The 13,455-nt window shown below is 41.1% G+C and overlaps 1 protein-coding gene across 1 annotated transcript; it reads right to left on the bottom strand.

Annotated features, from left to right (window-relative positions):
• Positions 1-8,580: 8,580 nt before the first annotated feature.
• LOC149263003 (uncharacterized) lies at positions 8,581-12,451 on the bottom strand. Its single transcript, XM_089385142.1, has 2 exons — positions 11,104-12,451; positions 8,581-8,768 (listed from the first exon to the last, which is right to left on the bottom strand). The coding sequence occupies exons 1-2, from the start codon at positions 12,449-12,451 to the stop codon at positions 8,581-8,583; spliced, it is 1,536 nt and encodes a 511-aa protein (XP_089241268.1).
• Between the last annotated feature and the right edge of the window lie 1,004 nt (positions 12,452-13,455).

Genomic DNA, 13,455 nt, shown 5'->3' with positions numbered 1-13,455 from the left:
GCTAATGATACAGGTTATGGCTACATGTGGGATGCTTAGGAAAAAGCACATTGTGTGATTTGATTTTTTGGATTGCAAATAGTATATTATATACCCTAACTATTATCACATCTAGTCAATAGGCCTTCAAACGGGACCAATTCACATCCTTTCACATATTGTCATCATCCCGACACAAAGCCCTAAGCATGACTTTGCTGGATGCATGAGTTTCTGCTCTTAACTGTTGAGTTTCCAAGCTTTTAAGGCTCAGTGCACCTTAGCCCTTTAGGGACCAGCATTGACAAGTTGACCCTCTCTGCACCTGCGTTGATCACCAGCAGGTTGTCCCTTGTTTGGGGTGTGTTGATTCTAGAAATTTGGGAAAAATAAAAAAAATCCTAAAGCTTCCTCTTCCAGAAGCTTCCTAAGGTTATTTCAACCATTTATCTCTGATAAGAGTCTCGAATCCTATCTGATCCTACCTTGGAGTTTTCACCTCTTATCCCTTGAGCTCATCCTCCCATATCAAGTGGATCTCAAGCCTATATTACTAAATGGGTAAGAATTCATGAACTACCTCCCTCATCTATATATTTATAGCCATCCATGGGCAAGGGGTTGGCTTTTGGAGATTGATTCTACCCTCATGTTGTTGCTTTTAGAGTCATTATTCCATGCATTAGGGTGACATAGAGGCATACTTTGTGGAAAGAAAATGACAAGTCAACTTGGGGAGCTCTTTTACAAGATCAACTCCTATTTTTGGTTGTAACTCTCTCCATTTCTATTAATACAAAGAGTAGATTGTTTTCCTATATATGATGTTATGATTTCATGTATTTCAATACCATGTTGATCTATTGAATGAAGTGATTGGATTATGCTACATAGATGTCGTAGATATTTGGCTTGTCTTGTTTGATTGTGTAGGTTCTAATTATAGCAATCAGAGCTAGGATTGGAGCGTACAAGCCGAGGAAGGAGCGAAGCTTACGACAGATTCCAGGTAGGCCTCATCCCATCATTTAATTACTTTAAGGAAGACATTGTGCCCTTTGCTTTCTGTTGTTATAGGTCCGTCCATCAAGCCTAGGGAAGACATTTTTTTCCGTAGTCATAGATTTTGTATAACAAATTGGCGACCATACTGGGGAACAATTCAATCCCTTGCTGGTTTTCTTTGCCCTTAGTGTCTATTTTTCCTCTTATTTTGATATTTATAGTTTCACTCAGTCCTAATTAGACATAGGAAGACCTGTCATTAAGATTCCATTACATTTTTGTGTCGAAACTTGATATTCCTTTATCATCACACTCCTTGGTCTAGAGACAATGCATTGAAGTGCACCTTAGCCTTCCTTGTACCTACGTTGCAATGCACCCAACCCTATTTGTACTTGCGTTGCAGAGCACTGGTGCCCCTTATGCACCTACGTTGATCCCTGTTTCTTGCCAAATTTTTCCTTGTTTTTGTTTTCTCTCTATCCATCCTTCTTCCAACTGCTCTTCCTTGTGTCCCTCAGTGTCTTCGTTTCTCTCAAAAGCCTCCATATAGTTTTCTTGTGGTTTTGATTTCCTTTGATGTGAATTTGTTTAGATTTTCCTTTGTTCTTGTCATTAGGTCATTAGAAAATTGATTATTTGATCATTGAGTTCTTGAAAGAATCGGTGTTCCATTCATCATTTTGGATAGTTTCTTTTATCGAGGGTGAAATTGGAATTCCCTAGTGTAAAATTGTGTGTGTTTTGCAAAAAAAATTCCCCCTAAATTGTCGAGGGTGTTGTGGGGGGGGGGGGGGTGGGTGGGGTTTAAATTGTGTATGAGTGTTAATCACTTCTAAGTGACATCACCTTTTTGATAAGATTTTCTTTCGTTCTTTCTTTCTTCTTATCAATTTGGGTTTGTATGTATAGATTAATTGTTGAATTTGAAAAGTGGCTTTTATATTACAGTTAAAGTCTGTGTGGTTTCTTTTCATCAGTGACCAAGTTGCATTCATATGTTTCTTTGCATTTGAAACATTAAAATAAAGGAAAAGAAAAATCTCTTTGCATCGCATATAGGGCTTTGATTTTAATTGGAATAGTGAGGAGATCGATGGTTGCATCACTTGTTTGTTGCATTGTTTATTGATTTCTTCTTCCCCCACTTAGTAAGTTCTTTCATTGTTAAAAGGAAAATGAAAAGAGTTCTTTTTGTCATATTAGTTGCATCATAGGTGTGTTCAAGTGACATCAAGTTTTGAGCCTTGAAACTGAAATCTAATTCAAGAACAACTCTAAAATTCACTCAATTAGCTTAAGGAGCATTTGTAACATTAACGCACACATCTAGACGTCTAGGCTAGAGACATGTTCCGACGTCTTTAAACGTAGGAGTTGTCTTCTTCTTTTTTGTCAACGTTACAATCCGGGGGTGATATCTCGTTCCACGTACGTAAGTGTGTCAAACCGTTCTCCACGCACCTTTGGGTATATCGGATAGCGCTCCGCACATGATAAGTATATGGGAACACTCTCATCAAACGGTTACGCATTAGACAACACTAATATAGACTGCACTTCCACATATTGTCGAGTATATTTTGGAAGTCCACCATAGGTTGTTATCCTTGCCTTAGGTAATTGAGTGAGTCGCCTTGTGTACCGTGAAACACCGAACACAACATTTGGGGAGATTGCTTATAGGTACGTTAAGTCCTTGGTTCGCCAAGGTATATATTACAGTCCGCAGTTTCTTGGTAAACCCTTTTGGCTAGTTACCCCTTTGTTTTATTTTGTGTTATTAATTTCTAAAATCAATTAATTAACCGCGGAATAACATTCTCCCCGTGGAACAACTCCTTAGTAGATATTAGGTTGAAACTAATGGCAACAGTTCTTGAGTCTACCAATCAAGGAAACACTTTTGATGGGAATCCTAGTCCTTTTTCTTCTTTTGGGAATATTGATGCTCCTTATATGGCAACGTTGTCCCTTCCCAAATTTACCATTGGTTTACCAGTTTGGTTATTTTCAACCTCTTTGGTTCTGAATGTCCAAACTGCTTCTCAACCAAGTTCTCCTCCACCTGAACAATATCAACCTCAAGATGATCCTAAAATTGACCCTTTGCCTTCTTCGCATGTTCAGTCTTCTTCCTCTTTGTCTGGTGAAAGCCTCAAAGTTAGTAACCAGGTGGATAAGAAGAAGAAGAAAAGGAAGATTAAGAAGAAGAAAAATAAGCAAGGGGGCAACCAAGCAACCATTTCTATGAATGCAACTAGTATGGAGAAACCTTCCAATCAACCCCGCAAAGTTAAATTCCCTTGCATGCTTTGTAAGGGTGATCACTTTCTTAGAGATTGTCTTGGTATTCCCAAGGTATTATAAGTGTGGTCCACAGGCTCACATCAACCTTTGTCATCAACTTCTGGAGATCATACTGGTGATAAACCCTCAACTAGTGATAGTAAGGTCCATGGAAAAAAGGGTAAAGTTAAGTTTCCCTATAGGTTATGTGAAGGGAATCATCATATTCACCTTTTTCCTTATATGGATGAAGCCTCAAAAATGTTGGAAAACCTTACAGCTTCTCAACCTCATCTTCCAGCTTGTTATTGAAAGCCTTCTCCCAATCCTCCACTAGTCGATGAAGTGATTGATCAAAATCTGTCTCCAGTCAATCCCACTCTCTTTGAACATGAATCCCATGAATTTTTTCCGGACCAACCATTCATTGAGAAAATGGTTGACTTGATTCCACCTTCAGTTAATCGTACCTTTCCCATATAGAGTGAAATTCATATCGCTAAGGTTCTTCTCGTTTCTTCAGGTTACAATGAACTGGAGAGCAATCCTCGCATTACCACAACACTGGAGAGCAGTTCTCCCATTCCCATAACACAAGGGGGCAGTTCTCTCATTCCCAGGACACCCCCTCCAAGTAGTATGGTCACTTCCTTTGATTAGAATCGATTGGCAGAATATCGCCTTCCTGCCAATTTATCGATGCAACAACCCAATGAAGTTTTGAAGCTAAATGAAAGCATAGTGCACTAGATCAATTGACAACGCAATTAGCAAACAAGGCTCAAAACTCCATCTAAAAAATAGAGTTTACAAAGCAGTAATTGTTTATTCCCACAAAGGATCTTTGTTGACAAAGGGAACAAGGCATAGGTCCACCATTTACAAATAAGATAATATCATAGCAAGTTCATTAGAGACCTTGAAGCAATTTCCATGGGTAGACTTGAAGTAACTACCATGGGCAAAGCCTTGAAGAAGATAAGGAAAAGATAAGATAAGTTTATTAATGTCCAACAAATGACCACAAAAATAGGTCAATGGGACTAGAAAAAAAGTACAAACATTATAAATACAACATGGGAGTGCAAGCACAACTCCTAGAAAATGCTCAAAATTTTAAATAACGTAAAGAAATAAAGAAACAAGCGACAATGCTACCAAGACACACATATAAAAGACCGTGACATGACACAATATAATCAGTATTCTGCCAAGAGATAATGAGTGAGATAAGAAGATCTGGTAATAAAGATAAAGATGTCAAGGGCTCCTAAGTCTGGTGACCAATGGCAAGGGAGGTGAATTGGGAATTGGCTCTTTATTGGAGACCCTTAGAACTAGCAGTGGGCCCAGCCATATGATCTTGGGGGGGTGGAGTGAGGAATACTCTCGACATCTGAGGAAGCGAGAAAGAAAATTTGAATGGATCTTTGGGCACTCCTATGGCAATGGGAGATAATCATACAAGTCAACAACGCCTTGTTATGGAACTATCTAGAGATGGTCCCTTTAGTGCTATAAGAACATGTGAAATGATGTATTGTTTAGAAACACATAATTGGTCTTAATGGTATCCATCGATCCCCTAGAGGGGGAGGCTAAGAAGAGACCCAAAATATCACACTCGTAATGTTTGGTGCACCCTGAACTTCTGTTCGTTGTTTATGCTTCTGATATGACAAATCCACATCAAAGTATGAGGTGATTGTCCTGGTCATCCCAAGGCGGGCCATGGTGTGTAAGAATTGAGATCAGTGTCTAAAAATCCCCCTGATGAAGAAGGTTACACATCGCTAGTCCTAGTGCCTGAAGAAGGTAAAGAAGGAGCCCCTCAAGTCTCGATATAGGCAATGATATTGTCCTCTGATCTCATATAGTAGGGGACACCTAAAAATGAGGTGTATCTCCTAGGAAGAAGTTGAAAGAGTTGACCAAGCAAGCCCCTTTTGTAGCCATTGTGGAAGCCATAACCATGATAATGTCAAGCTTTGTTAACTCACCCTTCATTTCACCAAAACCCAGTAGTTTCTTGCTCTTATGCTGCTACTTCTAACTTGAGTAAAGTCGCAGGTAAATAAGCTAGTGATCATTGGTTGAATTGGATCTTTGATAAAATATTTATACATGAGGCTAGATTCGAATCGAGATCTGTGTATGGGACTCGAGAAAATTGTTTTATGGGGGAGGGATCATTATTTAGACTAATTATAACCTGATGATTATGATTATTGCACCTTGACTTCTATGCTCGAGATCAACTTAGTCCATCCACCAAGGAACTAGAGACTCTTACACTAGATGGCCAACTTAGTGAACTGAATTGATTAGGAACTTCCACTTAATCTCTTCTTTAGGTAAATCAATGTTTTGATAAACCAATAAGTAGAGTTGGTACTAGCTATGCCTTGACATCTAGTCTACTAGTCCAAGGTCCACTCTAAGGTTCTAGTTTAATTGTTTGGAGATTAATAGTATTCTTATACCTCCTAAAGTGGGATTGACTACCAGTAGAACAATTGTATTGTTAGATGTACTGCTATCGATCAAACAAGTACGAGCTCCTACTTATTATTACAACTCTAAGGAAAACCCACAGGAAAACATGAAGACGAGCCCCACCAGAAAGAAAATATTTCCGAGCGAGAACCATTATAGATCATGATGAGCTAGGATTACTGTAATTTGACTCAACATTGTCGAGGGATTCTGCCAAGCGACTTTAAAAGTATAATAGTGAATGTGGGCAAACCCATTGAGAGTGATAGCTAATTTTGCAAGTGCTATTGGATGAAATTTAATTTCGAAAGTGCATGATTATGACCTCCTTATATCAAAAGATATTTTTACTTAAAAAAATCATAAAAATGAAGACAATCAAAATTAAATGAGATAACTAAGTATTGAGGGGGATGTCACAACATTACAAAGGTACAATGTAATTATTTAACTAAGTATTGAGGGTGATGTCACAACATTACAAAGGTGCAGTGTAATTGATGTTTTTTATTTGTTATAAATGGATTTAGTATTTTTTTCTTCTAAAAATAGTTCCTAAATTTTGGATAAAAATGAATAAAAAATGCTAGGAAAAAAGCAAAAACATTAAATAACTAACACAACTATATAAAATTTCTCAACAAGATATGGGCAAATGGCACATCCGAGAGTTCATAGATGGGGTGACACAGGAATATGATCACCCACCTTACATCACTTGACAGGTTTTCTCATCATAGGTTGCGGTCTTCGTTCCAGTTTTAGCTACAGCTGGAACTATTTTTTGTTTTCTGTTTCAACGCACTATATACTACTTTTAAAGATGATTTATGTGTTTTTATGGCCGAAGACTATTTGGTTGGCACAGTGATATATATGTATATGTTTTTTTTTTTTGAAAAAGTCGGTTGCTATGTATTATCTTCTGAAAAAAAAAACGAGGGTCTAAATCCCTCTTTGTACATAAAGTTCGCAGATTGAGAGGAGACCAGGGGTTCACAAAATGAGGCTGCCCCCTTGGTCCTTAGTCTACTTTTTTCCTTACTACTGCTAGAGATGGTACTAGTATATATTCTCATGAAAGAGGATAACAAAAAGATGCATTTGACTTTCATTCAATCGATCATTATGTGTTGAATGTGTCTCGCTGTTGATTCTTCTGGATTCTCATCTTTGACTCCCTGGTTTGCGCTGGAGGAGCTAGTGGCATTGGGGTGCTTGTCCATCCAGGATTTCAGAATGGCGAGCGATTCCTCAACATGGCCACAGCGATTGGAGAGTTGCTCGAATTGGTCTCGGAGAGAGGAGACCCTGTGCATGAAGAGCTGAATTTCTGCTTTGTATTTCTCCGTGTTGATGCGATCTTGTTCAAAAAGTCTTCTACTGTGCTCATCGAGACGCCTGTCATGCTCTTCTAGCCTTGCAGCAAGCAGCCCTTGTTTTTCCTCTATCAGTGATTGTTGGGTCCTTATTTCTTCCAGCTCAAATTGAAGGTCTGCACAGTGCAGACAGTCCTCACTGCGTGCCATGGAGAGGATGAAGCAAAAAGGGGAAAAGGTCCAGTAGGCGGTGAGGATTTTGAAGATTTTAGAAAAGTTTTGCAGACTGATTTGGAAGACCCGGTCAAGAAAGACAGCAGATCTTACTTTCTAAGCGACAAAAGAGAAGTATAAGTAGTGCCGGATGATGGCGCGCAAGCTTGGAGGGTGAATATTGAGGATAAGGGAGAATGGACCAGAGGGGGGCGTGTTAGCAGAGTTCACTTTCTGAGCAACAAAAGAGAAATATAAAAGAGGCTGGATGATGGCGCGCAAGTTTGAAGGGAGAATACTGAAGATAAGGGAGAATGGGCCCGAGGGGGGCGTGCTGTAGGGGCAAGTTTGGAAGATGGAAGGCGGCCAGCAGAGGAGAAGTAATGAAAACAGAGAGTGAAGAAGGGATGGAACAGTAATACTAGCCTCCCCACAGAGACTATTCCTGAAAAACACCAAGACAAGGATTAGTGAAGAGATAAACAAAGCAGGGAGTAGCAATACCAGAGACTGATTTCGGCTTCGACTCTGGACGAGAGCGCCTTCATCAAACCAGAGTCGCTGCTCTTGCGCAAAGCAATGAATGGTAATTCTTTGCTTTCCTCTGCCCGTATTTATGGAGCGAAACCAACAATAGCCTGAGTGTATTACGGGAGACGGATCCTCTGAATTTATTAGATCTTTTCCTAAATCTCGATGGCGATTTGCTGGTGCAGTGTATTCGATCTTCCGTCCTTCGCTGAGTTGATTGGTTTTTCTTGGGATGTAAGTTGTTCTTTGAGTCGATGCTTGAATGTGACTACTTATGCATTTCATGCTCTCTGTCAAGTGTCCTGAAGCTGTTGAAGCCATGCCCGTCACACGCTTGCTGGATCTGAGAGCCTGGGCAATGTCAGGATTGGCCTGTGTCATGGCAGAGGCTGGAAGGTATCTCTGTTATTGTGCCTCAACGCACCTTCCGGATTTCCAACTGCGTTATTCGCATGTTTGTCAGCTTCCCCATTGAACGTGCGAAGGATATGGTAGAATCTGATTTTTTCAAAGTGTTTGAGAAGGAGATTGATGCGTTGGATATGTTGCTGAAGGTTGCTGTTTGGTGATCTCCGATTGTGGTTCATGAAGCCAATGATTATGGAGGAATCTCCAAATACAAGAGCTTTTCTGATCCCCATGCTTTTTAATTGCAACAACCCTTGATAGAGAGCTAGGGCCTCTGCATTATTATTTGTTTTTTTTCCAAGACTCCATTCATAATTGCAAATTTCTTCTCCTAATTCATCTATGATGACACCTCCTGCGCCTGCTGGTCCTGGGTTGGCCTTTGAGGCGCCATCAAAGTATAAAATTGGGCAATTGTTACTCTGAATCCACCTCTTGTAGTCCTGGGTTGGAAGTCTGATTTCCCATTCCCTGGTCTGATTTTGATGCTGTCTGTCAGTTCTCTGTATACTCTGTTGATGTCCTGGACTGTCAAGAATATGCCTAATCATTGACCTCTCCTCAACTGAATAATCTGCTGCTTTGGTTGTCCCTGAGTGTTTTGCTGCAATTGTCTCCTACGCCAAGAGGTGAGCTTTGTTGCATGTCTTCCATACATTACTCTCTTTGTTTTGGAAGATTTTTTTGTTTCTTGTGAGCCAGATTTTCCATAGTAGGTTGTGAGGTATGATATCCCAAGTTCTTTTGACAATCTTGCTCCTTTTATCTTTCCAAGGGCAGTTCCTTCTCCAATCTTGAATTGCCTCTGCAATGTTCTGATGAGATTGCCAAGTTATATTGCCCAAGTTGGACAAGTTGATCCAGCATTTCTTCGCGAAGGTACAATCAAGGAATAGATGGTGGATGGTTTCCTCTGCTGAGCAGCAATTGGGGCAAATTGAAGGTCCATGTATCCCTCTCTTTCTTAGATTTTCAGAAGTGAGGATTTTGCCTTTTAACAGCAGCCATATGAAGAATTTGACCTTGGGGATTGCCTCAGATTTCCATATTGTTCTCCATTGATTCCATATAGGAATCTGATAAGTGCTGTTGCAAATGAATTGGTAGCCAGACTTGATGGTGTATCTTGAGCCCGTGGGGTCCCATCTAAATCCATCTGCTTCTCCTTTTTTAATGGGAGCTCTGTTCTGAAGGTTTTTATGGAGGACTTGGTAGCTTATTTCTAAGTTTGGGGGAATAGCTGGAACTTCCCAGCTAGTCCAGGCTCCTGTGTCAACATCCCATTTTGAAATTTGATCCAGCCTCTGAATGCCCTTGCTATTAAGATAGAGAATGAAGGGAATGGTTTCTTCGACTGTGTTTAGAGGTTGGAAACCCATTATCTTATCAGTGGCATAATTTATACTGCTCCCTCCCCCCGGAATCTTTGAGGTATTTTGTCTGAGAATGGGGATTGCTTTCTTACAGAGGTGCCAGATTTTAGTAGAATCTCTACTGGGAATATCAATATCAAGGAGTCTTTGCCTATTGTCAGAGAGATATTTGCATTCAATGACCTGTTTCCACCAAGCTTTTGGTTCATTGATTAATCTCCAAGCCATTTTGATCCCAAAAGCGACGTTTAGAATTTTGGGGGCTCTAATTCCCAGCCCACCTCTATCTGAAGATTGAATTACGCTTTTCCAATTGACCAAATTGAATCTATTTTTTTCTTTTTTTCCTCCTTGCCATAAAAAGTTGCGGAGGGCAGTTTCCAGCTTATAATGAAAAGAGGCAGGAGCTTGGTAAAGAGTGAATCGGTATAGAGGTAAGGAGGAAATACCTGATTTGAGCAAGATTAATCTGCCTGCTGGGTTGAGCCATTGAGTTCCCCATTGCTGGACCTTCCTTTTGACTTTGTCTATTATTTCATTCCAGGTAGTGGCTTTTAGAGAGCCCATGGTGACCGGCATCCCAAGGTAGGTGAAGTGGTCCCAGGTTGCTTTGTAGGCAACACCAAAAATGTTGGCTATGCTGTGAGCTGTTTGATTGGAGATATTCCATCCATAAATACAACTTTTTTGAAAGTTGACTTCTCCCCCTGAGCACGCCATGAATTGATCGAGGAGGATTTTGAAGCGCCTTGCTATAATAGTAGATGCCCCTCCAATGAGCAGAGTGTCGTCAGCAAATTGTGAGTGGTTGATATTCTTCACTCCGTTTCCAAACTTGATACCAGAGATGAGGCCAACTCTTCTGTTGTGTTCAAGGGTGCTGCTAAAAGATTCAGCCATCAAGATGAAAAGATAAGGGGAAAGAGGGCAACCTTGCCTTAACCCTCTTGAGGATTGAAATGCTTCGCAAGGGCGGCCATTTATGAGAGGCGAAATCCAGGGGCCAGAGATACAAGCAGCAATGGTGCTGATGAAGGCAGAATTAAATCCCATTTTCCTCAAGACAACAAACAAGAAGGAGTGTCTTACTCGATCAAATGCATTGGCTAAGTCAAGCTTAAGAACGAAGCCTTTCTCCTGCCTTGAAGTGCTGGAGTGAATAGCTTCTTGGACCAAGGTGATGGTATCATGAATTTGCCTGTTGGACATGAAGCCTCCTTGATTTTCAGATATGAGGGAAGGGAGAAGGGGCTGGAGCCTAGCTGCTATAATTTTTGCAAAGATCTTGTAGGAAGTGTTACACAATGAAATAGGTCGAAATCTGGAAAAAGAAGTGGGGCGATTTTCTTTAGGAATGAGGGCGAGGAAAGTTGAGTTTGTGAAGCCCCCCATTTTCTTTTTCCTTTGGATTCCATTCATCATTTTAACAAGGTCTTTTTTTATCAAATGCCAATGGTCCCTATAAAAATTTATTGGGAACCCATCTGGACCTGGAGACTTGTCTGGTTGTAAAGTCCAAATGGCTTTTCTGATTTCCTCCTCTGTTATTTCACTGTTTAAGCTGTCATTCTCCTCAAGAGAGATTTTTTCCGGTAGATGCTTAAGGAGCGCCGAATAGTCAGCGTCTCCTTGGTTTTCCGTGAGGAGACATTTATAATGGAGGAAGGCAGCTCGTTTGATGGATTCTTGGTCATTATGCTGGCTGCCATGACTGTCAATTATAGTGTTTACATTGTTCCTTGTTTTTTTTGCAGTGGCCTGCTTATGAAAGTATGCCGTATTTTTATCACCTTCCTTTAACCATAATTCTCTTGATTTGATTCTCCACTTAATCTCTTCCGCTCTCTTGATTTGAATTAGCTGCCCCTGAACATCCCATTCTTTACTTTTCAGCTGATGAGTTAATCCATGGTCCTCTATTTGTTTATGAGTCTCTTCCAAGTCCTGCTGTATTTTTTTCCTTATTTTTTCTGGCTCTTGATAGCTGACTTTTGCCCAATCCTTGAGTGCTTTCCTTATGTTTCGAAGTTTTGTTTCCCATATGTGATTTGGAGAGCCTTCAACATGATGCTTCCAAGTTGCTTCTATGATAGCCTCGGCCTCAGCGTTGTCTCTCCACAGAGGATTATACCTGAACGGAATTGGTCCCAAATGAGCTTGGGAGTCCAGCGTTAAGAGAATGGGGAAGTGATCAGAGGCTGTAACACTGAGAATTTTGGTGTGGCCGGCAGCAAAGGAGGAGAGGAGGGAGACATTGACCAAAATTCTGTCCAACCGTTCCATAATGTTGCCTGGCCCCAACCTTCTGTTGTTCCAAGTATATTTCCTATTTTTTGGGATGATATCCAGCAGTTCATGTTCAACCATTATCACTTCCATCTGTCTTCTGAAGGGATCAGAGGTGAAGGTGCCCCCCCTTTTCTCATTCGCATGAAGGATTAAATTGAAGTCTCCAGCGAGAATAACATTTGAGTTCTGTTCGTTGTCTATTTCTTCCTTCAGTTCTTTCCAACATTGTTCCTTGTCCCGGTAATGGTTGGGGATATAGACATTATAAATGATGAAGTCACAGCTCTCTTCCTTGTTGATAAGATTGGTCCTAACCCAGTTTTGATTGAGGACAGAGGATTTGCAGTCCCAGTACTGCTTATTCCACATAGTTGTGATTCCTCCAGAGGCTCCTCTGGAGTTGCTGCTGGCCCGTGAGAAATTTTTTTGGGCATCTATAACTATTTGCATTTCGCTCTGACTTTGCTTGGTTTCCTGTATCAGAACAATTTCAGGTCTTTCTGTTTGAAGAAGATCTCGTAGGGCAGCTGATTTAGAGGGGTGCCCCATACCCCTGCTGTTCCAAGATAAAAGCTTCATCATGAGGCGTTCGAGCGAGGAGGTGCTCGCCTCTCATGATCTTTACCTGCTGTTTCTTTTTCTTGTGAACCTGTAATGAAGGATTCCATAGGGGTTTGGATCCCTAGGGCTATGTCCTTTTGCGTGCTTTCTTCCCGATGCTGCTTGGCTGACTTTCTTCCTGGTCCCGGTTTCTTATGGATATCACTGGAGGCACCAATGTCTTTTGAAGAGCTTCTGGTGGTTCTGGGGGGGGAGGATCAATGAGGGGCTGAGAGGGGGTCGAAGAAATCAAGGGGGGTTCAATCAGATCCGGAGATGGCTGATCAGACTGAGGATCATCAGAGGATAAAATAAGGAAGGGGTTGGAGGAGGAGGGGAAGGAAGAGTCAAGGGAAGGTCCAGGAGGGTTAAAAGAGGGAGAGGAGGGCCGGGGGGAGGAGGATCCCGGTTGTTCAGAAGGTGGATCTTGTTTTGACTGAGGTGCTGCTTTCTTTTTTTTCACAGTTTCCCACTGTTCTCCTTGGTCCTCAGAATCAAGATTAGTAATTTTAGAGCATCTATTGGCAAAGTGGCCGTATTCGTGACATACCTTACATTTAAAGGGAATTTGCTCGTAGTCCAGCTGCTGTATGTAGCTCCAGTCATCCACCTTCAGCTTGATGGCTTATGGTAGGCCTTTTCCAAGGTCCACTTCTACGCAAATCCTTGCACAAGCCTGCATGTTATCTTTAGGCTCGCTTCTGTCGATGTACTTGCCTACTGCATTCCCTATTGCTTTTACCGAGTCATCTCCCCAGCAATGCAGGGGGAGATGGGGAAGACGAACCCAAACCGGAACCGCATTCGGGATATCGAGTTCAGGGTCGAAGTCAAGAGTCCATTTGTTCAGATATAACCCTCGAGAGTCCATAAAATAGGGCCCGTTCCTGAATATCAGATCCTTATCTGCTTTGGTCTCAAAATGGAAGGTATAATAGCCTTTGCCGCAGAAT

This window comes from Pinus tabuliformis, chromosome 6, assembly GCF_031772625.1.
Source record: "Pinus tabuliformis cultivar Carrire ecotype Pingquan chromosome 6, CPIR1, whole genome shotgun sequence".
Lineage (NCBI taxonomy): Eukaryota > Viridiplantae > Streptophyta > Pinopsida > Pinales > Pinaceae > Pinus > Pinus tabuliformis.
Note: the sequence above shows the minus strand (reverse complement) of the source record. Positions and strands in the feature narration are given on the sequence as shown.

Excerpts from the sequence above, each read along its gene's own strand:
- LOC149263003 (XM_089385142.1), bottom strand. The coding sequence starts at position 12,451 with ATGGGGCACCCCTCTAAATCAGCTGCCCTACGAGATCTTCTTCAAACA. Across the intron at positions 8,769-11,103 it reads ACAACCAGACAAGTCTCCAG|TCCAGGACATCAACAGAGTA; the intron begins GTCCAGATGGGT and ends TATTCTTGACAG.